The 22,872-nt window shown below is 34.3% G+C and overlaps 1 protein-coding gene across 13 annotated transcripts in view; it reads right to left on the reverse strand.

Moving 5' to 3' along the window:
* The window catches only part of LOC105481149 (IKAROS family zinc finger 2), a 151,227-nt gene that overhangs the window by 123,714 nt on the left and 4,641 nt on the right, over window positions 1–22,872 (reverse strand). For 11 of the 13 annotated variants that reach the window (XM_011740494.2, XM_071073326.1, XM_011740491.3 and 8 more), the window contains one exon: window positions 22,639–22,743. In XM_011740494.2, coding sequence (XP_011738796.2) covers window positions 22,639–22,743 — 105 coding nt within the window. The other 2 variants (XM_011740496.2, XM_011740498.2) reach the window with 2 other exon arrangements.

A 22,872-nucleotide genomic window follows, 5' to 3' on the forward strand; every position in this document is an offset into this window, starting at 1 on the left:
CCCTCATAGAATGGCTATATGGATGGCAAGATTTCTTGATATAACAATTCAGATTTCATTAACCCCTGAACTTCATTGAACTGTTATGCTAAATACTTTGGAAGGGTTTCTTATGTGATTTACCAAGATAACTAGTGAAATTAGAGCAGATACAGAAATAAAAGCCATATCTTCTGTTCTAGAGTGTATAACATTTGAAAATTTCTACTTAACATCAAATCATCCATTCCTTCCCATTACCTTTTAATAAATACGCCTCAAACCATGAATCATGAATAAAATCTTTTTTCTCCCTTTCTCCTAGTTCCTAATAGAGTTTTTAATTATAATTTCTCCCAGACACTGAAGCAGCAATATTCTTCAGGAACAAAAATTAAATACAGAATTTCCAACCAACAAACATTTGAAATTATGTTTAAAAAACCATAATTAAGAAATGTCAGATACACCTAGATACCATTTTCCCCCATTCAGATTAACTAAAATGAATAAAATGCATTGTTGTCAAGGTAAGAAAACAGACACTCACATATTACTAGTTGTAGTGTAAATTGTTATACTTTCCAAAGAGCAATTTGGCCACACTTTATCTATTAAAATATTCATTGCAAAGACTTCTTGACATAACAAATATACAGTTAAGTTATCCTAAGGATGTAAGGAAGGTAAATGAATGAATGAGAATATCACTGAAACGATGTCTACATAATAACAAAAATGTAGAAACAACCTAAATGTCCAACAGTGAATGAGGAGTAAATTAAATCACCAAGTATCATCAGTGTATAAAGGTATTATATGCACCCAAGAACAATGTTGGTATTAAAAAATATCCTAAATTAAAAATTGAGTCATAGGGCAAGTATGCACCATGCAACCCTATTTGTATTACTAATAGGAAAGGAAACAAAATATGTAGACACATAATTGTGCTAGTATATACTAAAAAATTATGGAAAAATAATTAAGGAATTGGTAGCACAGGAAACTGAGGACTAAGGTTACTTGAGTGGTGGAGCTTTTTTCATTTTACATCTTTCTCTACTGTTTTAACTTTATACTATGCTCCTATATCATTTTTATCTAGAATCTCTATTTAGACTGCTCTTTAGCCCCACACTATGTCAGAATTTTGTAATGCTGGCCACATCCCCTGTGGCATGAAGTTTACCACCCACACCCCATCATCCCTAGCACTATCATGCCATAACACCAAAGTTCCAGTTCGGAACTTACGTAATGGATGGTTTCAGGGTTGACATTTCCCCTACCACTTTTCCCATTTCTTCACATCCTTATGTTATGTGTGTTGATTTCTGCCTTTCTTTCTCTAAAATCTAAGCTCCTTTGAGAGGAGGGTCAATGCTGCCTTAATCCTAACTTCCACAAGGGCATTCTAGCAGGTGCCAGTAATAAATAAACATTAGATTTGTTTTTTTATGAGATTATAGTTTTAAGGTTAAAATTGTATTTACAAGGGAAGAATTTCCTACTTTCCTGACCCTATAGAGTTGGTAATAAATCACCTTGAGACTAGAGAAAGAAACACTGAGGTACTTTACTTTAAGCTTATAAATAATTTGTAATTATTAAACAACAAAGTAAATGATGGTAAAAAGGAGATAGAAATAGTTCTAAAAAAAAATTTTTAAAGAAAATATGCAGACTTGCAACAGGTATGTCATATGGTACAAGGGAACACAAAGAAAAATTTGACTGAAGAAAAAAATATTATAATAGTTTCCTCATTTCCAATACTGTCAACTACAATTTCAAAAAACAAAGCAAACACATTGGTTTCAGCTCATGGTACACATTTATAACAGTGAATAAGAACTACACATCAGAATGGAATGATTATTGATTTCTTAATGGATTACTGCTGCACAAATTTACACTCACCAAAAAACCATCAATCTTTGGGTAATAATTATAAACCTATCACAGCCCATACAGCATTCTGACTGAATTGAAACTTACTGCTATCTGCCGGGAAATGACCAATTTTCTACTTCTCCAGCTCCAACCACAATACAGAATGGTGAGCAGCTACTTACATCAAATGCTATTATAGGACATGGTTTGTAACAGCCACAGCATACACCATTTGTAAATCGCTATTAGAGAGGTAAACAATCAGGTCCTGGTGGACTTTTCTTATTATTCATTAGCTTTGAAAACTGTAAATAAAATGGGTATAAGGCAGTTACACTTATCAAAGACCTTTCATTAGTGGCAGGTTGTGGAGAAGGGGTCAAGGGCAAACAGTACATTAGTTGAGGTCATGCTATTCTGACTTTACATCCTAATTTCAAACCTCTTCCCAAATCAGCACCAGAATCTCTGTAACTATAAAATTACATAGTTCTCTTTCTAAATCCTAAGGATGTTCTCAGTAAATAGCATTTTTACTAAATATCCAGTGGAATACCAATACAACTAAGATACTATTTTCCAAAAAGATAACCCCATTATGTCAGTTTCGCCTAGCGGTCCTTAATCATTGAATAATGATGTGAAATAGTATTGATCAATTAAGTTTGTAATTGTCATATTTTCCAGCTGTAGTAGTGTTAATAACACCACTTCCTTCCAGATAGTTAATTCCATTCTGAACACCTTATTTGAGCTATATTACACACAAATAGTCCTAGCATAAAGATAGCTAATCCAGCCCAAATAAAAGTAATTTGAAATCAATAACACACTTGTTTGCATTTTCTCTTTAGGTCCTAATCTATCATCAAAGTTTTTGGTTAGATATGTCAACATTCTTTTCTAAAGAATTATAACATGCAATTTTTCCACTCAATTAACTAACTTAAGAATACATGTATTTCCAAAATATCCTAGGAACTAAAGAAATGAGATTTGATTGTTTTTATAAAGCATTCCCCTTCCTAAGAGGCTATTAAATTACCATGATGATCAACCATAATAATTAAAATACTATTAAGTATAATATAAAAGCAAATAGAAAAAGCTAAATAAAGTTACCATTATAAAATAAAATAGATTTGTGAAATACCACAATAAATTTGTGAGATGGTAAAATGTGAGGATGCAAACTTGTTTTGTTTGTCTGTTTAATAAAAAAAGATATTCTAAATCTTAAAACAAGGCAAAAAAAAAAGTATTTCCTAGAATGCTAGTGGTAACTTTAGAATGGGGTTGGTATTCATTAATTTTCAAACCCTAGAAGCCTTATCTAATACATACTAAAAAGCTATATGCAAATATTTGCAGTCTATAAATGACAACAGCAAATGTGCCAAAAAATGAGCTAAGTGCTCTATGCAATTGTTGCATTTATTTCTTCAAACCTTAAGGCAAGTATTATTATTATACAATTTTACAGCTGAAGGAACTAAATTTAGGAAATCTAAGGAAGATTCCTAAGGTCACATAGCTATTAGGTTGAAAAACAATGGAGTATCAGTAATCCCTTATGGCTTAACCCAAAAGTAGGGTGCACAACCAGGACTCCAAAGCAGGTCTATGTAATATGAAAGTCAGTATTCTTAACTACTTCTACAGGGCCTCACCCCAAAACATAAGAGTGTATCATGTAAAGCAAAGAACACCAAGCCAAGAGCCAGAAGATAAGGTGTTGTTGTTGTTGTTGTTGTTGTTGTTGTTGCTGTTGAGACAGAGTCTCGCTCTGTCACCCAGGATGGAGTGCAGTGGTGTGATCTCAGCTCACTGCAACCTCCGCCTCCCAAGTTCAAACTATTCTGCCTCAGCCTCCAGAGTAGCTGGGATTACAGGTGCAGGCCACCACACCCCACTAATTTTTTTTTTTTTTTTTTTTTTTTTCTGTATTTTTAGTAGAGACAGGGTTTCACCATTTTGGTCAGGCTGGTCTCAAACTTCTGACCTCAGGTGATCTACCCGTCTCAGCCTACCAAAGTGCTGGGATAACAGTCGTGAGTCACGGTACCCAGCCAAGATAAGGTTTTTTAAATGTTGTTGTACTACTCTCTCCCCACGTGACTTTCACCTCAATGTACAGATTTCTAAAATAGAGGGTTTAGAATGAATGCTACAGTGTAAAATACTTTATTGGCTTTACAGACACACACAGAGAATTCTATTTATGGAAGGGAAAGAACAAGAAATCAGTTCATTTGTGAGTCCACATTTATTGTCTACTACATTCCTGGCCCTATTACATGAATGAACAAGCCAAATATTCCTCAAATGTGTGTTGGGAGAAGAGATAAATACATAAATTAAATAAATTCAGATACTATTAAGTATAATAAAGAAAATAAGACAGGATAATGTCACAGAACGCCTGGAGAGGGGCTTATTTATCTAGGATGCTCAGGCAAAGCCTCGCCAAGGAGGCGACAGTTAAATGGAAATAAGAAAAGAAGGAGGCTTTCATGCAAAACCAGGAAGAAAACCTGTCCCAAACCAAAGAAACAGCAAGTACAAAGGTCCTTAGGCGGGAATGAACTTGCCATGTCCGGGAAAAGAAAAAGGGAAGAAGTATTAAAAGTTCAGTGAACAGGGAAAGAATAGAGAAGAGGAAGTCAGAGATGGAGGCAGGGCCACAGCCTTTAGGAACTTACAGACTTTGGAAAGGAATTTCAGTTGTATTCTAGTTTCAATGGAAAGCTTTTGTGTTTAAAGCAATGAATTGTTATAATCTGATTTGGGTTTTAGAAAGTCAGGCTCTGTCTATTGTGTGGAAAACAAACTATAGAGAAGCAAGAATGGAGGCAGGAAGACTGGTTAAACTGTTGCAACATTTTAGGCTTAAGGTACTAGGAAATGATGATAGACTAAAGTTACAGTAGCGGGCCTGGTGAGAATTGTTTAAATTCAGGATGTATTTCAGAAGCGGAGCCAAGGATTTCGGATAGACTGGATGTGGGATTTCCTTTGAGGAAAGAAACAGTGCTAGATGCAGAGTTGAAAGTCATCAAAGCATCTCTAGTATCTAAATAAATAAACTGTGAGAGAGAAGAGGACCTGTACATAGAGATATGCGGGCTGCAAACGGATGAAGGTGAGTACCAGATGTTTTCTGATCACTGAATAATTGGCAGCTATTGATTATAATCAATAGCTTCTATTGAGACTTCTAATGAAGCCACACCTTCTCTATTTCTTCTCTTTAGAGAGGGACACTAGATCTTACTGTTCTATCAAAAGTTTCTAGTTTTCTGATATCCTCTAACTGGATCATTTCCTTTACCTCAATAGTCAGTAATCTAGAAAATAAAAACATGTGGTAAAAATAGAAACTCAGAAACAAATACTAATCACTAAGCTAGGGTCTCTGACAGGCAGGAAAGAAGTCAAAATACCAAAGCATGAGAGCATTTTAGAGCAATAAATGCTTTGTTATAAACTGATAAACACAATTAATAGACATTAATCACCAAAGCTGTGCCTACCTAGAGATGTGATCCTGAGAACACAGTAAGATCCAAAATATTCATAAACTTCACACTTGAAAAGGAAGCAGTGGGGAAGCACTGAAGTTCCCCACCAACCTTAAGACCCACCCAAGTAGGGAAAAATCAATTTTAATTGTGATTTAAAATAATCTTACTAGTAGCTGAAAGTGTTTTACAGTAATTCAAAGGAAAAGAACGTCAAACAGAAAATTACAGATTGATTACCACAAAAAGTTCTTTTTGGCACATAAATGTATATGACTTGATTATCATTAAATTGCTACTAAAAATATATAGATACAAGCTTGAATTTTCAGTTCAGTTCGGATTAAGTACACTGCTTTCATATATATGCCAGTTAGATATTATGGTCTTAATTCACAGAAGCGTATGCCAAGCAAATTATATTTCATGAGCTTCCAAATAACACAAAGTTTTGTTGTAATGTTAAAGGGGAAAAAAAAAAAAACAGTGAAAGACAATAAAAGACTACTTCTTAAGAAGATGATCTGTTACAATGTAAACAAAGAGAATACATGGTATTCTTCAAGTTATTAAATATACTGGCTTATTTCTTGCAGCTATAGGAATGATCACAAACAAATGCTTGCAAAACTAGATAATGATTGCTCATGTAACAAATTGCTTGGACATATTTAAGCAAATATTTCTAGTAAGAATTAAACTGAGGGGGAATGTAAATGTTGGGATAAAACTGGGGGAAATGTCTTTTGTAAACACTGTGTATATGAACCCAGGTACTGTTACAATAATCACAGACAAATGTGATGATTATCACAACTGCTCTAAGAAAATGGAGGTCTGGCTCAAAATCTGGCATAAACAGAACTGTCTTAACAGTTTTAAGGAAGAGTCATTTGATTCACAGGATTCTAAATGATCTTTGGGATTTAGCTACTGGATAAAAGTTTATTGAAAACAACATTAGAATTACATGCCATTTTCATGTATATCTACTAAATGAGTGATTTATGACTTGAAAGATTTGGATCATGAAGATCAGAAATATTCATGACTCAAAATAATAATAGTAACAATAACTTTTAAATTGTATCTTTCAGATTTTCCAATAATACCTCTGACCTGTTTGTATACACATTTCAAGATTCTCTAGGTATACCTTAAAGTGTTTTATAAAATCTATCTCTAAATCTAGAGTGACACTGAAAAGATGTATATTTTGAAGCCACGTGAAGATTTTGAAGCCATGTACTTGAGAAGCTTTTAGTTCAATGTAGTACTTTGCTTGAATGAGTGTTGAGAAGAGAGTTAAAAGTTGTCTATGCTAGAGCCAACGTTAGTACATTTATTTTAAAACTGCCTTCTGGGTAAGACTAGCTGAGTGATTTGGTCTCTGGTATCCTCAACACAGATAGCATAACTAAAGTAACCTATGGGGTTAATCTGAATAATAACGCCTGGAATAACTGAGAGATGTCTCTAATGCATTCAGTCAATCAGATAACCAACACATAGGGATATTAACTCATAATATATTTTAAAATAAACAGCCAATCTTCTTAATTGAGAGACTACTATGTACAAGGCACTGTGTTAGCTTCTGTGGAAAAGATAAATGAGTATTTCTTAAATTATTTCTTAAAATGTATGAGGCCCTGTGATAAAAGCTTTACTAAGTTTATTAACCCTCATAACAACTCCAAGAGACAAGCACTAACTCTCCCTATTTTGCAAATGAGGTCATGGAAACTAAAACACAGCACAGGCAAGATACTATCCCAGTTGGTTAGGTGCTAAAAGTCATATTCTGTCTGCTACCCTCAGGCTGCAGAGATTACAAAGGCATTTTCCCTGCCCTCAAGGAGTTTCCAGTTACACAGAGGAGATAAGATGTACTCAAGAAATTAAGTAATGATAAAAAGGATAGGAAGTGATAAAGGCATCCAAACTTTTAGAGAAGGGACTCTTGGATTAAATATATATATATATCATATGGAATTAGGGATCGACTGTCCTATGCCTATGACAATAGTAACTCTGACCCCAAAAAGGTGAAAGTTCACTCATGAAAATGTCTGTTTATGTATACTCTAATGTGAAATCCTTTTAAACTGAATATTCTGTTTTATCCTTGATTCTACACAAGAGAAGAGGAAAGAAAAAACACTGCTGGGGTATGTATATGTGGTTCTGAGAATTCCAGATATGCAATAGAGACATGAATTTAATATAACATATAGCAACATAAGTATGGAAATTCATAAAATTTCAGAGCTATACTAGGAGTTCATTCGCCAACACATCTAGTATACAAGTAAATAAGTCCATCCTAAAAACTGACTCTGGACAAGGTCATCTAGGGAGGTACACCATGCAGCCAAGAACTGCCAGCAAACACATCTTCTGAATTGCCATCCTCAAATGAAATGCATTACTACCACTTAATTACCATTTCAATTATACCCCTCACAAACAGAGTAGGTTTATGTGTGATTCACTTTAATTAGGTAATTTTACTTTTATTTCTTCAGTAATTGATTTGAATACAACAGAATTAATAGTCTCATATTGCATACACATTTCTTTTCAAACAAGAACTCTGAGTCTGTCTACCTGACAGCACTCAAACAGATGAAAAGCAGAAATATTCAGGAAGCGATCCAGATATATTGTGTTCCATGCAATGGTTTGGACTAATTTTTAAAATTATTGTTGATTAAAAGCAGACTAAAAGCATGTCCTTCCTAGAAGACTATTTGATACATGTTTGTGGGATCTGTCTCTTAGTTATTATGTAATTCAACTTTTTTCTCATACTCTTTTATCTAACAATAAAATAGGAGCTATCATTCTGGCTAACTTACCATGAGCCAGTCACTGTTCTGGAAGCTTTAAATATATTGTCTCTAACGCTTACCACTCCTCTGACAGAGAGCAATACCCCCTTTTTACAAATAAAACTGAGATTCCAAGAGATGAAATATCTGTCTAGGGGCCACATATTTGACATATATTAGGTCCCACTTCTTTATATACCACAGAGGGAGAGAAACAGGAAAACTTGCTCAATTCTGTAATTTTTAAAAACATGTTTATTGACCAGGCGCGGTGGCTCACGCCTGTGATCCCAGCACTTTGGGAGGCTGAGGTAGGCAGATTACTTGAGGTCAGAAGTTCAAGACTAGCCTGACCAACATGGTAAAACCCAGTCTCTACTAAAAACACAAAAATTTGCTGGGTATGGTGGCAGGTGCCTGTCATCTCAGCTACTCGGGAGGCAGATGTTGCAGTGGAGCCAAGATCGTGCCACCGCACTCCAGCCTGGGTGACAAAGACAGACTCCATCTCAAAATAAATAAATAAATAAATAAATGTTTACTATTTTCCAGTAATAAAATGCTAAGTGCTATCAAAAAGAGTAGATTCCTCTGACACTGGTTGCATAAATGTTAAGCTCAAGTTTTGATCAGCACATACTATGCTAGATGTCAAAGCGTTTTGAAAAAAGTACCTTACAAATAAAATGGTATTCTTAATAGACTTAAAATTTGTTTTTTTTAAGCAAGTTAAATATATACCCTGATCTTTTTATTATTGTTATTATTATTTATGGGCTTAGTAAACCTTTTCTTCAACAATGATACACATGTAAAGTTTATCTCACATCTGATAAATTTTTACCACAGTACTAAAACAGATTAATTTTTAAAAAATGTCTCAATGGGTAAAAGCCAACCTGAGCCTTCTAAATCTCTAACAGAGTATGATCTCAAGAAAGTCTTCTGGAACCCTCAGTGCCTGTGTCTTAGACACTTCAAGAGGAAAATGGAAAAACCAGAGATCAGAGGACAAAAACTGGATGCAAAACCCCATCTCATCTGCTCAATATCAAGTTCCTTCTTCATTGCCACCTCCCAAGAAGGGGAAAAAAAGGCAGAGAAAGTTCTTTCTGGCAGCCTTGCAGTCTCCCTAACCCCCTACCAATCTCCTTTCCCACTAAAGTAAAAAGACAACTGAGGGGCAAGATCAAAGTTTACAGCATCCATGATAATTCAGGAATATGACCAGTTAGGGTATCTCTCACACACACAGTATAGTACACAGTCATTTTTGCAAAAGATAAAAGCACTAGATTAGTCCAAGATGGCCACTGGTAATAGCACTGGTTTATAACTAATATAACTTAATAACCAGGCACCACTAACTTTTATCCTGCTTTAATTGGCTAATTGTTCTAGAATCAATCCCTTAGGACACAGTTCTTTTAACCAATCTACCCCCATCTCCAATTCCCTGGCTTTCAAATATCTGAAGAAGTATGCTTCTTTCTACTGAATCTAAATGCTTATTCATTTAGCTTCTACCAGAAACCATTCTAATCTTATTGCCACATTCCTCATCGCTTAAGCAGGCAGCTTCCTTGATTCACTTATAAATTCTGATTTATCTTTATTTATTTCTTTGTGAAGAAAGAAAAAGGGGAGGAAAAGATGCTAATTTTCATTTACTCTATTGCTCTCTCCAGGAGATCTACTAACTCAAGTGGAGTCTGTGGCTTGTCCTCCACTTTTGAATCTGTTATGTTTTCTTTCTTCTGGCTCCAGCTTTCTTCTATGCTCTCTATACTTCACAGCTCTGCTCTTTCTTTTATAGGCCTTAAGTTATCTTCACAGGTTCTACCTCCATTAGCAACATACCAGAGTTGTCTTGCTAAAAATAGTTTCTCTTTAATAGTTTTAATGTAAAAAATTAGCAACATTCAATGGAATTTTAAATTGATGAATAAGAAAAACAGACTAAGGCTCTTTTTTAAAAGTAAACTTGTTTGTTGCATACAAGATAGAATTGAAATTCTATGTTTTAACTCATTCTACTCAGATTTCTTTTGCCATCAGATGCCACAATGTTTCCTTAATATTGATATGTCATTTTAATATTTATATGTACATTATTTAGTGTATGACATTTCATGCTAGGAATGAATACTACTCATAAAACAACTCAGAGTATGTAACATTTGGAAAGTCCACTGGAAACAACCTAGCCAAGTGTGGTGGCTCACACCTGTAAACTCAGCTACTCAGGAGGCTGAAGCTGGAGGATCACTTGAGGCCAAGAGTTCAAGATCAGCCTGGACAACACAATGAGAGAGTGAAACCCTGACTCTTAAAAAAAGTATTAAAAATTAGCTGGGCATGGTGGCATGCACCTGTAGCCCCAGATACTTGAGAAGATTGCTTGAACCCAGGAGTTCCAGGCTGCACTGAGCTATAATTGTGACACTGCACTCCAGCCTGAACAACAGAACAAAACCCCATCTCAGGAAAGGAAAAGGAAAGAAAAAGGAAAAAAGGAAAGAAGAGGAGAAAGAGAAAGAAAAGAGAGAGAAGAAAAGAGAAGATAAGAGAAACAAAACGAAACGAAAAGAAAAGTAAAGTATGCCGGGTGCAGTGCATTAAAAAAAAAAAAAATTAGCCGGGCATGGTGGTGCGCCTGTAATCCCGGCTACTCAGGAGGCTGAGACAGGAGGATTGCTTGAAACCGGGAGGCGGAGGTTGCAGTGAGCCAGATCACGCCACTGCACTCCAGCCTGGGCGACGGAGAGAGACTCCATTTCAAAAAAAAAAAGAAAAAAGAAAAGAAAGAGCTGGGCGCAGTGGCTCACACCTGTAATCCCAGCACTTTGGGAGGCTGAGGCAGGTGGATAGCCCAAGGTCAAGAGTTTGAGACCAGTCTGACCAACTTGGTGAAACCCTGTCTATACTAAAAAAATTTTTAAAAATTAGCTGCACATGGTGATGGGCGCCTGTAATCCCAGTTACTCAGGAGACTGAGGCACGAGATTCACTTGAACCTGGGAGGCAGGGGTTGCAGTGAGCCAAGATCACGTCACTGCACTCCAGCCTGGGTGACAGAGCAAGACACTGTCTCAAAAAAAAAAAAAAGAAAGAAAGAAAGAAAAAGAAAATACCTTACATTTTGAGTAAATCTATAGTAAGATAGTATTCAATAAATCTGAAGATAGCATTTGTACATGAAAATGCCCGATTTCAGTATTTATCATTGATGACAGCTGATCATTTTTATGAGTCTATAATTTCACTGAAATTTCAAAGTTAAACGGATGTAATCAGAGCCACTATCAGTTTTCTGGCTCCACACTTTCTTTTAGATGATGGCTGAGTGAATTAATTTGTCTTTTCTTTAAATTACACAAATAACATATGAATTTATTTTTTGTAAGAGACTTAAAGAATGTAGAACTATTTAGAATAAAATATAAAATAACCTGTTTACCCTCCTATATTCCAAAATAAACTATATCAAGTTTTGATGTTTCCTTCTTGTTCTTATTCTTTGCTTTCACACATTCACATGCATACACATGCACACATATGCTTTTAAAAACATAAATGGCATTATCACATACATAGAGTTGTATGAAATCAATTGTCTAGTTAACTATAGCTTCTCTGGCTGAAAAAAAAAATCTTTTCAAATTTATTACAAGTATTATACTCAAAATGCAAGACCAACTAAAACTATGCAAATGTATCCCCCAAAATTTATGCAAACAGCATTACTGCGATTATTTATGTAAAAATAATTTATTTTAAACTGTGTTTTGTTGCAGTACGGGGGTGTTTCTTTTTGTTTGTTTTTAGTTCCAAAAAAAATTAAACCTAAAACTATCATTAGGTCATTAATGTGTCATAATTCAGACAGATGGCAGTGTGTAAATTCATGCTTTGAGAACTTACAAACAGCAGACTTACAGAAAAATCTTATACTTACTTTCATAGTTCTAAGTTATGTCCAGTCACAATCTATTGCTGCTTTCAAGTAGTTTTCAAAAATGTAATAATGTAATAGAAGTCATTTTATATTTCCAAATACTACATTCGAGTCAGTGTTTTTAAGGTGTAAGTCATTTTAAAGCAGTACACAGAAATGTTTAGGTACCGCCTATTTTTAGTACCTAAAAATTATTGAATAGCTCAGTTTTCAAGCTTTAGATGACATATGGGTGATCTGAGCAAACATTTCCAACAGAAATAGACAGATCTTTTACAATCAGGAATTAAACACACATCCTCAGCCCTAAAAACTATAGAAATGCCACTTTTCAGTCTAAAAAGCAACAGATGTGTTGAAAACAAAGTGATCTACTTCAGACCATCTGAATAATAAGCATATTGGCATAAGTCTGATTAGAAGACCGATATTTCCATATGTAAATATTACTTGTTAAAATGTATATTTTTAAACAACAAGGACATTTATGAAAATGGCCATAAAAGAAAATGTTTTATATACTTGTAGAAGAAATTAAGCCTCTTTAGAACGCAACCAGAAATTCTCACTGTTAATTCAACTGAAAACAGAGCAACATAGTACCCTACCACTTCAAAATATGATCAAGCCCTGCATGTTGATATCTTAGTAAGAAGTAGGTAGAGCTGACATAGACAAGTGTAAGGAGAACTACAGCTTCAATGATAATGAGAGCAATGACAAAAACGTCAAAAGTGTAGACACCCAGAATGTTAATTCATTAGAACGTGACTTCACACTGATTAATTATACACTCATCAAAATATCTGGAGTGCATAAGAAAAGCTAATTGAAGCATTCCATCTTGTATATGCTACTAAAAACAGTTTAAATAAGTGATAGAGAACTGGCTTTAAAATTACAAGTGTATGGAATTAAATCTGTAACCTTAAATGTGCTATATCAAGATATTAATAGTAGTAATGAAGATGATGATGGTAGTATCATGGAAACATCTACATTAACATTAATGTGGATTCCACTGAACATGGTTGTATAGAATCAGAAAACATAAAAGCTGTTTAGAACCTTAGAGATCAGCTTTTGGGACCAATTTGAACATTACAAAATCTTTTTCAGAGTGAGACATTATAAAAATAACACATTCCCAAACAGAAAAAATCACAAGTAAATTAGGATTTTGGATTATTTCAACAACTAAGAAATCAAGTTTCCAAATTTTTTTTCAAGTAGGTCAGAAGCATATTATTTAAATAGACATATGTAATATGCTAATCTTAAGTAGTTCCTTCATTCAACAAATATTTACAGGGCTCCTACAATGCATACAATGCTTATGCTAGGGATGAAGAGGCATGACCATTTTCCTCAAAGAATCACGTCTGGAAAACCTGATTAATTTCTTTATAATCAATGTATGGCCCCCAAATAAATCTATATGCTTTGAAAAGTTACTTAATTCACACTCAGTAATTAAGACAGCTTTCCCACTAACTAACATGAAATACAACAGTTTGCTATAAAATCTCATTTACTGCGGTCAGATCACTTCAATAATTTCAAGAGACTGGTTTGGTGTTTTTTTCCTTCTGACCTATAAACTGGAAAGTGCCTCTAATATCAACAACTAACTTAAGGATCTTTCTCAGGTGGTAATGCTATTTTCCATCTTCATCTAAAATAGATATTAAGAACTCTTAAACTGCTGACCACATCACCTATCGAGAGTTCTGTGAATGGAAGTTTGAATTTATGGCAATAGTAGCTGAAGGAAGTATCCTTTATGGGCATTACAAGATTGTCTTCATTGAGTTAGGCTACAAAATCAACATTTTACAAATTAAAGCAGAAATATAAATCACATTAAAGAAAATGAATGGATCCCAGGCCAGAAAGAACTGGTCGTAACCTGATTGTATGTATTAATATAGGTTAAAGACTGAATATGGGGGGTTTAGCCTAGGAAGCCAAGGGGGAAAAAAAAAAAACGACTCTCTGAAGTATTTTGGTTGAACATCGACGTAGGGAATCTAAATCCATGTCCATTCAAAGGAGAAAGAACTGGACAACGGATTTCCACCATAATTATCCAAATAGCAATGCTATCTCTATTGTGATGCTGAATATATTAGGCTCTCTTAGTCTAATGCCATTAAACATTTGAATTATATAACTACCTCCCTTTATTCAGATTCCTTGCTCAGTAAATGACCTTTACTGATTACCCATATAGGTCAGTTCACAATAACAAAATGATCTGGTGAAGCCAACTAGAGTGATCTAGCTCCTATGTTTGTTGGTTGGATATGCGTGTGTGTGTGTGTGTGTGTGTGTGTGTGTGTGTGTGTGTGTTTTAGTTTTAATCAATATCTAAACATGAACTGGCATTTTGATTTTAAATATCAATTTCGTAAACTTCTTTAATGTCAGTCAACCTTGAGATACAGATCCACTCTAAGTGTGCCACAAATCTAGTTTCAGAACTTGCAAGAATGAGTGTCAAATCCTGCATTATAAATAATTCTGTGGGGAAATGTTATCCTGTGAGAACCTATCTAAGTGGCTGGTTGCCCTTTTGTCTGTTTCACTATACATCCTCAAATTTATACACGTTTGAAAAACTCTTGGATGTAAAAGGTGATAAGCAGCTCATTAATCTATAATAAAGTCACAGCACATCACACTCATTTACTTCTAAATGTAATAAGCATTATTACGATCTCATACAAAATATCAATTCATTTGGACCCTTGAAGATAACATCCTTCTCTAGAAAACACCCCAAGCCTTTTTTTGAGCCCCAGCACCAGCAATGCATCATACACAGTAAGTGCTTAATAAGTGTTTGCTGGATCAATGATCGAAAGATGAAAAATATCTCTCTAGGGAGTTCTGACTCTCCACATACAGGAAATCTCAGAAGAAGTGTTTCTAGCATTAACATTCATTTGGAATTCTATGGTGTCTTGGGTAGTCAGTGCTTACGTTGTTAAGATGGAATTCTATAATAAATATTTTAGAATAAGTATATTAACTAACATATTATCTATGCTATACGTTCCCATCTAGGTAACCTCATCCCAAGGGGTATGATATTATATTTTTTAAAAATAAATTATATACAAAATCATTTTTAAATAATATATATTGTATCTGCATATTTATCTCAAAGTCTTCAAAAAGGCTCTGGTGAGGAGTATGAAATTCCTCATCTATTAACGTGGCAGGACTGACCAGTATTTAGCTAACAACCTGTAACAAGTATGCAATATTTTCAAGAGCATATTAATTTATAAAGAAACAGGTTGCAGAATAAAGACAGAGCATTAGAGTAGAGGCACTGGAGTATACGGCATACATTAGTCTTACGATTTTTTTAAAAACATAGAAGTTATGATATTAGATATACCACAAAATGCTGAAGAGCTTTTTGTTTAAAAATCAGTGAGTCAATCACATCAATTAATTCAACTTCTGAGACTAGCATAAAGGATTCCATTAAGCAAAGAGTTTATTAAAGCCTATGCGCATGCAATTCAATATAGAATTTTGATTTAATGGGGCAATTGGGGAAACAAGGCCACTGATCAAATACTGAGAATTACTTAGACATGAATGTTTTCAAAATATGGTATTAAACTACTGTTAAAGTAATATGGGCAGAAAAGCAACCAAAACATGGGCTAATATTAGTTTTCTCTAATTAGGAAAATTCATACTTCGGTCTATATCCATGTGCCTAATTGCTATTCCCCTCCCAAATTGAACCCTATGGGTGCTTCAAACCAGAATTGAACTAATCTAAATCTTTTCCAGGAAACCTGTTCCAGTATTTGCTATCTCCACTGACAGAACCTACCACCATCTATCCAGTAATTTAGAGGCTGTCATCCTTGACTCTGTTCTCTCCTTAATTCTACTACCCAAGTACTGTCTACTTTAAGCTGCTAAATATTACCTAGATTCTTCTCCTTCTTTTTTATCCCACTACTACTAGCTTGCATGACTTCTCACTCAATCATTGAAACAGCCTGTTAAAGACGCACCTGCCTATAGACTGGTCCCCATCCACAATCTTTTTCCCCACATTGTAGTCAAATTGATCCATGTCAGTCAAAAGACTGAAGTCACCTACTTTGTTAAAACCATTGACTTCCATGAAAATAAAAGCCAAGTTTCCTCTCAGACAAGATGTTCCATTAACCTGCTTTGATTAACTCTCCAAAATCATTCCTTGCCTCAAATTCCTAGACTCCAACTTTACAGTCTAGAAATACCAATCTGCTTGTATTTCCCAGAATATTGCATGCTATTTCTCACCTCTTATTGTGGATACATTATTTACTGAAAAGGCCTTCCACTTCTCTCCTAAGTCCTATTCATTTAATAAGTCTTGGCTCAAGCAGTCACTCCCTCTAAAAAATCTTTCCAAACGAGCGTCACCTCTCATCCCCCATAATAATCAAGACACTAAGTTTACTACAGTAAAATGCCCTACTTAATGTCTGTCTGTCTCACTAGAGTATGAGTTCCTGGAGGAAAAGGACTCTATACTATTTATTCACCTTTGGATTCACCTTACAATACCTGGTACATATGAGGTATCCCACAAATATTTATTGCATTGATCAACTAGAATTAAACAGCAAAATGTCAAATGCTTATAACTAATAATTGCATTAAGGCCTACTTCAAATTTAAAACACCTAAACTACTACCCTCAAAGTGCACAATCAACAATTAAACCAACAATTTTATTAGGTATCACATCACCAAGTGAGAATTTATGGTACCACCAGAAGCATCAAATGAGGTTAGATTTTAGATAAGGACTCTCTAAGAATTGATTCTCTGTAGGAATAGGTACTCTATCACCAGAATTGTTTTCTTTTGTCATTTGTAATGACTGGTATATCTGGAACACCAATAATATGCAGTGATGTGCTTTACATATAATCAAAACCACAAAACTATACTCAGGAACATCGAGCGCCAGCCCCCTCCCCAATTCTGACATATCGACAAACTCTATTTCTTTCTTAACCAAAATCTTCATAGATGCTTTAAATAATGGAGGGTTCCTGCTTCAATTTTTACCCAAAATTATCAGAAATCCCTATCTTTCTTCCCTGGACCTGTGCAATAAACAGAAAAGAGCAAAAGACCCAGATTTCAAATAGATTTGGATTTGAAAACAAATCCTTTTTCTTATGACTCATAGGTCCATAAAAAAGTAACTTGACTGCTGAGTAATAGCAGCAGTGATTATTTATTGAGTCTTAGCATGTGCCAGAAGTTGTGCTGAGTATTTTGCACATATTGCCTTATTGAAATCTCACAACAGCCCATTGAGGTAAGTATTGCTTATCCCTATACTACAGATAAGGAAACTGGAGCTCAAAGATGTGAAGTGACATGGCCAAGGTCATACAGCAAAATAGGAATTCTAACCCAGGCCAGCAAAATTGCAAAGCCCGTATTTTTAACCACTCACAATCTACTGCTTCTGAGCCTCAGTTTTAAGTATTATAAAATGGAGTAATTACATGCCTACCTCACAGAATTGATGTGGAGACAAAGTGAAATAATAAGTAAAGCATCTAATATACTAAGTGCACTCAATAAAGGATGCCCCTCTTCCTTCTCTCACTCCAGTGGTGATTATAACATTTATAATAAAGGAAACTGTCCCTAAATGTGCCTTACCTATATCAAAACAGAGATATATTGGGTCTCAATTAATTCACAAAAGGAAAATACTAACAGGTCAATAAGTACTTTTAACATAAACGGATAAAAAGGAAAAAAAGTGAAGAAAAACAACATATTCTACCTCATTTTAGGACTGGAACCCTGCTATTGATATTTCCAAATGTGATAAAAATATGTAAATATTCAAAATATATCAATATATCAAAAGTTAGGAGAGAAGAGCACGGAACCCAGAGACGAAAATTCATTGCGGCTTACAGGAAGACTCTCAATAGAACATATTCAATGATATTACCTTTTTTTTAAAAAGTACTTCTAGTGGGAAAGACAGATTTTGAACAAAGATAGAGATAATAAGGATAATCTTTCCGCCATAAGTTTTTTTGTTTTTTGAAAACAGACTTTAATTCTCAATACTAAGCAGGATGGGGAGTTAGGAGTGGAATGAGGTGCAAAGAAAAGATTACAGCACTTTTGCTGTTAATTACCAACAAATCTATACATCCTTTACTTTCTTTTTTTTCCCTTTTTTTCCTCTTTTGGTACATAGTTATGACATTTATCTCTGACAGCTGTAAAGAAATTAAATCAGAACTATTTTTATTTAATTCCCTAATAAATAAGAACATTGGGTATATACACAAACCTAAGTACTGTGACTTAAAACAGAACAAGATTTTACATCAAGCCCATCTGGTGTTACATTAGGGTGTGTCCTATAGCAATCCAACCAAGGGTGACTGCCAAACTAAGCTACAGAAGACAACTCAGAAAGCTGGTGAGTCCCATAATATAAGCTCTATTTCAAAAAGTGCAAAAGATTAGCTGATATCACTCCACCCTCATAATAACTCTTCTATTTCTGAAATATTGTTTTCGTCACAAAAATATGGGCCAGTAGTGGACACGGCAGACACCCTGAGAAGGTGACATTGTAGAGATAGCAGTTATCTAATTTACCCACAAGGTAATGTCACAATTGTATGTCCCAATCCTGATAACTTCATCTTTCTGCTAAGTTCTCTAAGAGGTAAATTGATTTCTTCAAGCCTCAATTTCCACATATGAAAAATAGAAATCATAATATACTTCTGCCTCACTAGGTTCCAAAAATGGAAACTAGCTAAGAAAAAAATTAATGTGAAGTACTCTGAAAAGAATAAACTAGATTCCCTGACCTGATTATTGGTCAGAGCCTTGTAAAACTAGACTTACTACTTCTACCGATTCCATACATGCCACTTGGTCATCAGACTGATAAATAGCATTGACTGTACAGTTGATCCACTTAAGAGCTTTAAAGTAATAGAAACAAATTTTGCATCATGATGTATTTTCATACCCATTTAAGTAACTACTTGCAAAGTAAATTTGTACATAAACATTATAAAAAATAGGTAAGAAAAATGAAATTAATTTAAAAATTTTGAACTTTAAACAATTTTCAAAATAGTCAGCTGCCAGTATAGAACACTCTGAAACCAATACTGAACAACTATGCAAGAATAGGAAATGAGCTAACCAAGAAATAGAAGGAATCACAAAGTAAGTTTCATCTGATGGGCCGAAATACAATATGGAGTATTTTTATATTGTTCTGTCTGAGATGTCTGTCTCAGATTCTTAACTCCCAGATTCTATTTTTAAAAATCACTTAACACTTTGTATTTCCAATAGCCATCAAGGCATATACTGTCATCCCTGACACAGAAGATTGTCAGCAGACTCAATATGTACACTAATGATCTCAGGCAACAATGCCCATCTTCTTATCAAAGAGATCCTTATTCCAGAAGAAAAAGTTTAAAGTTCTCTAAGAAAATTCATTCGAAACCATAGGAAGTAGTCACTATAAAATGTCAGAATCACTAATACCTCTTACTTCTTCTTAAGTTTATCTTACATGCTAAATTTCAAAACCAAAAACTGTCAGGCACTATAACATTTTTAGTTTTCTCCCAAGTCGCCAGTGCTCTATTCTAGCACTGTCAAATAATGATAGCTGCTGTCATTATTTTTATACAATAGCTGGCAGCAAGTTGCACAGAGACCCTTCATCTTAGAAGAGTTACCAAATACCTCAAACAAATGTTGGGACCTTACAGTAGTACTGACCACCTTCCTAAAGTCAAAATAAGTGAGCTCTCATGCCTTATTGATACTTTTTTGGCCAGAGCATTAGCTGTTTTATTTAAAAAAAAAAAAAAAAAAAAAAGATTTTACTTATTTTATTTTTTTAACTGTTTAAAAATAACTTTTTTTCCTCCTTACACATATATTCCCATCTTCTCCTTCCTGCTACTAGAAACTGTCTTAAAGGTTTTCACATTTACTTTTAGCTTTAACACTTTCAATCAAAATTGCAATTCTGTTTTTGGAAGCAGCCACCCTCCAGGAAGTATATTTGAAGATATTAAAAAATGCAGAAAATAAATAAGTCCTTTTCATTTAACAAAGTCAACAATGCATGTAAAGGGATTTAGGAAAACCGGTGATCTCAGACACAAGCGATTTGACAGGCCAGATGCACACAAAAATTATTCCAAGTCACGGAAAAACATCAGAGTGACCAATTCTAGGTCTCTTGTACTAATTAACAGACAAGAGTTCCTCTCTATCACTATTTGCTTTGGCAATCTAAAATGCTGATATTCTCCTAGATCTAACAGAGAGGAAAAATGGGTATCTTCTCCATCTAACACCTAAGTGGGTAACCTAGATACTGTAAATAGAGGCTACATAAAGGATGCAAGAGACAGCTCTGAAGTGAGAGCCAAAATATTTAACCTGCAACTCTTTGGAAAAGAATCTGAAAACACGTGCATCTTAGCCAAAACCTGTACTAACATGGAATTGCCACAGGCTAGTAAGTTAAAAAACTCTCTACCAAACATAAGTTTACTGTTGTTGGGTGAGAAAAGCTCAAATGTCAAAAGCACAGTTCTTATTTGTTCAAATTGATCATGCCTACACTCTGCACTGTTTATTTAAAAAGATGAGTGAACTGCCTTTCTGAAGCAAGTACTTGAAAAATCAGAATCAAATTCACAAATAAAGCAGCCAATTAACCAATTGACAAGCATTTTCCTGTGGTTGTGTCTAGGGGATGACAGTCGAGTCTCTGATTAACAGTTACTCCCTACCCGATACATGCAATGTTTCTAAAGCCAACAGCTAACTAATAGAAACTACATATTCATCTCTTTTTACTCTTTGGGAAACTGTGTGAGCTATCTGAGAAATAAAAACATTGCACCAAATAACGAGTATATTGAAATGTAAAAATTCTATTGCCTAAATTGTAGTCGTAGTATATTTTTTATCAAATCAACTAGCAAAAAAAAGAATGCAAAAGATTCATTATGAGATTAGCATGATAATTTAGTATACATTCACTCACTAACTTTACTAGTTTTTTCTTTCTAAATGATAAAGGAATTGTACGGACTGCTTCTAGAATTAAATTTTCTTAGGAAATGCTCATTACTTAAAAGAACTATAACTTTTAATAAAGCAAATTCAAATAACTCAATCATAATATCAAGTCAATAGTTAAAAGTACTTAAAGTTAATAAATTGCAAAATGTATTCAATAGTATTCTATATAAATTGCTTATAATTCACTAGTCTTTACTAATTACTAAGCTCGTAGCTTTATAATAACTTAAAAGTTTCGAGAGCTGTTAGAAGTAAAAAAAAAAAAGTTGCTCTCTCTGGATAGTCAGAATACATTTCTGAATATGCTCACAATTAAGTAGATGATTCATTTTTCTTAGTTACTAAATCTTCAGGGGGGAAACAAAGGAAAGAAAATGCCTTTCCTTCATATACCGGCAGAACAGAAAACTTGTAAATTTAATTATATTTACATGTAAGTCCAATGTCCTTTCCATAACATATAAGAATAAAATATAAATCAAAAGTATAAAGAAAACAAGATTTCAAATTACTTTTGAGTAAGAGTAATAAAGCACTTGCACTTGATAACTAAACTGATAAAACATTGTAATTAAGAAAAAAGCAACCATATTCCTAATTAAGAAAAGCATTTTGTCTTCTGTCACTGACAGCACATAAGTTGCATCTTATTACACAAAAACAATGTATATTATATCAGTAAATGACCCTTTATCAAAAATAGTAGCCAAAACTGTCTTTTCCTACAAATTCAAAACATCTTTCCAAATTTTATCAGCTCTTCTCTGAACAAAAGACTTTCAACCTTGTTAGAGAAATGGATATAAATGAGTTCTATAAATTTGCAATTACACTTCACTTCCAATGCTTTGGAGAAAAAACTTTCACATTTTTTAAAAGCAAGTAACACTATAATTTTATCACTGACAGTTTAGCTTTCTACCAAGGCAATATAAAATTATTTCATTTATTAACTGTGAAGAGTCCTTTGGAAGTGATGTTTCCACATTTTTTACCCAACAACAACAAAAAATCTAGTCATAAACCTGGCAAGTCAAAACAATAACCAGCAAATTCTAACCTTTCTTACCTGATACAGGTAAGCACCAGCTCCCAAATGCCACCTTGGGATAGTTCAGACTAGTAAGCAGGCTCATGTTTTATAATACTAGAATGAACAGGAATAAATCTGTGTTGTTCTTTCTTTAGCAAAATCTATAACAGTAGCTATACCACAATGTGAGAGGACCCACAGACCTAACAAATTCAAGTCTGTTGCTGGAGAAATAGAAAAAAAAAAAATCATAAAACGAAGACTTACTGCTTGTCATGTGACTTGGTGAGGCATGCTGTCCATTGGGTGTGCTTGAGGTGAGGTCAATTGCCATATTGGAGTGTTCCCTTTCGGGTGAAAGCTCATTGTCACCTGCTTTCACAAAATATAATCTTTTGGTTTCTATTCATTGTCACGTAAGATGTAATTACTAACTTTGCTTTATACACGCAATGGCATGCATTGCCTTCAAACTGTAAGGTAATACATTTTTCCCTTAAA

The sequence above is a fragment of the Macaca nemestrina genome, chromosome 11, assembly GCF_043159975.1.
Source record: "Macaca nemestrina isolate mMacNem1 chromosome 11, mMacNem.hap1, whole genome shotgun sequence".
Taxonomy (NCBI): domain Eukaryota; kingdom Metazoa; phylum Chordata; class Mammalia; order Primates; family Cercopithecidae; genus Macaca; species Macaca nemestrina.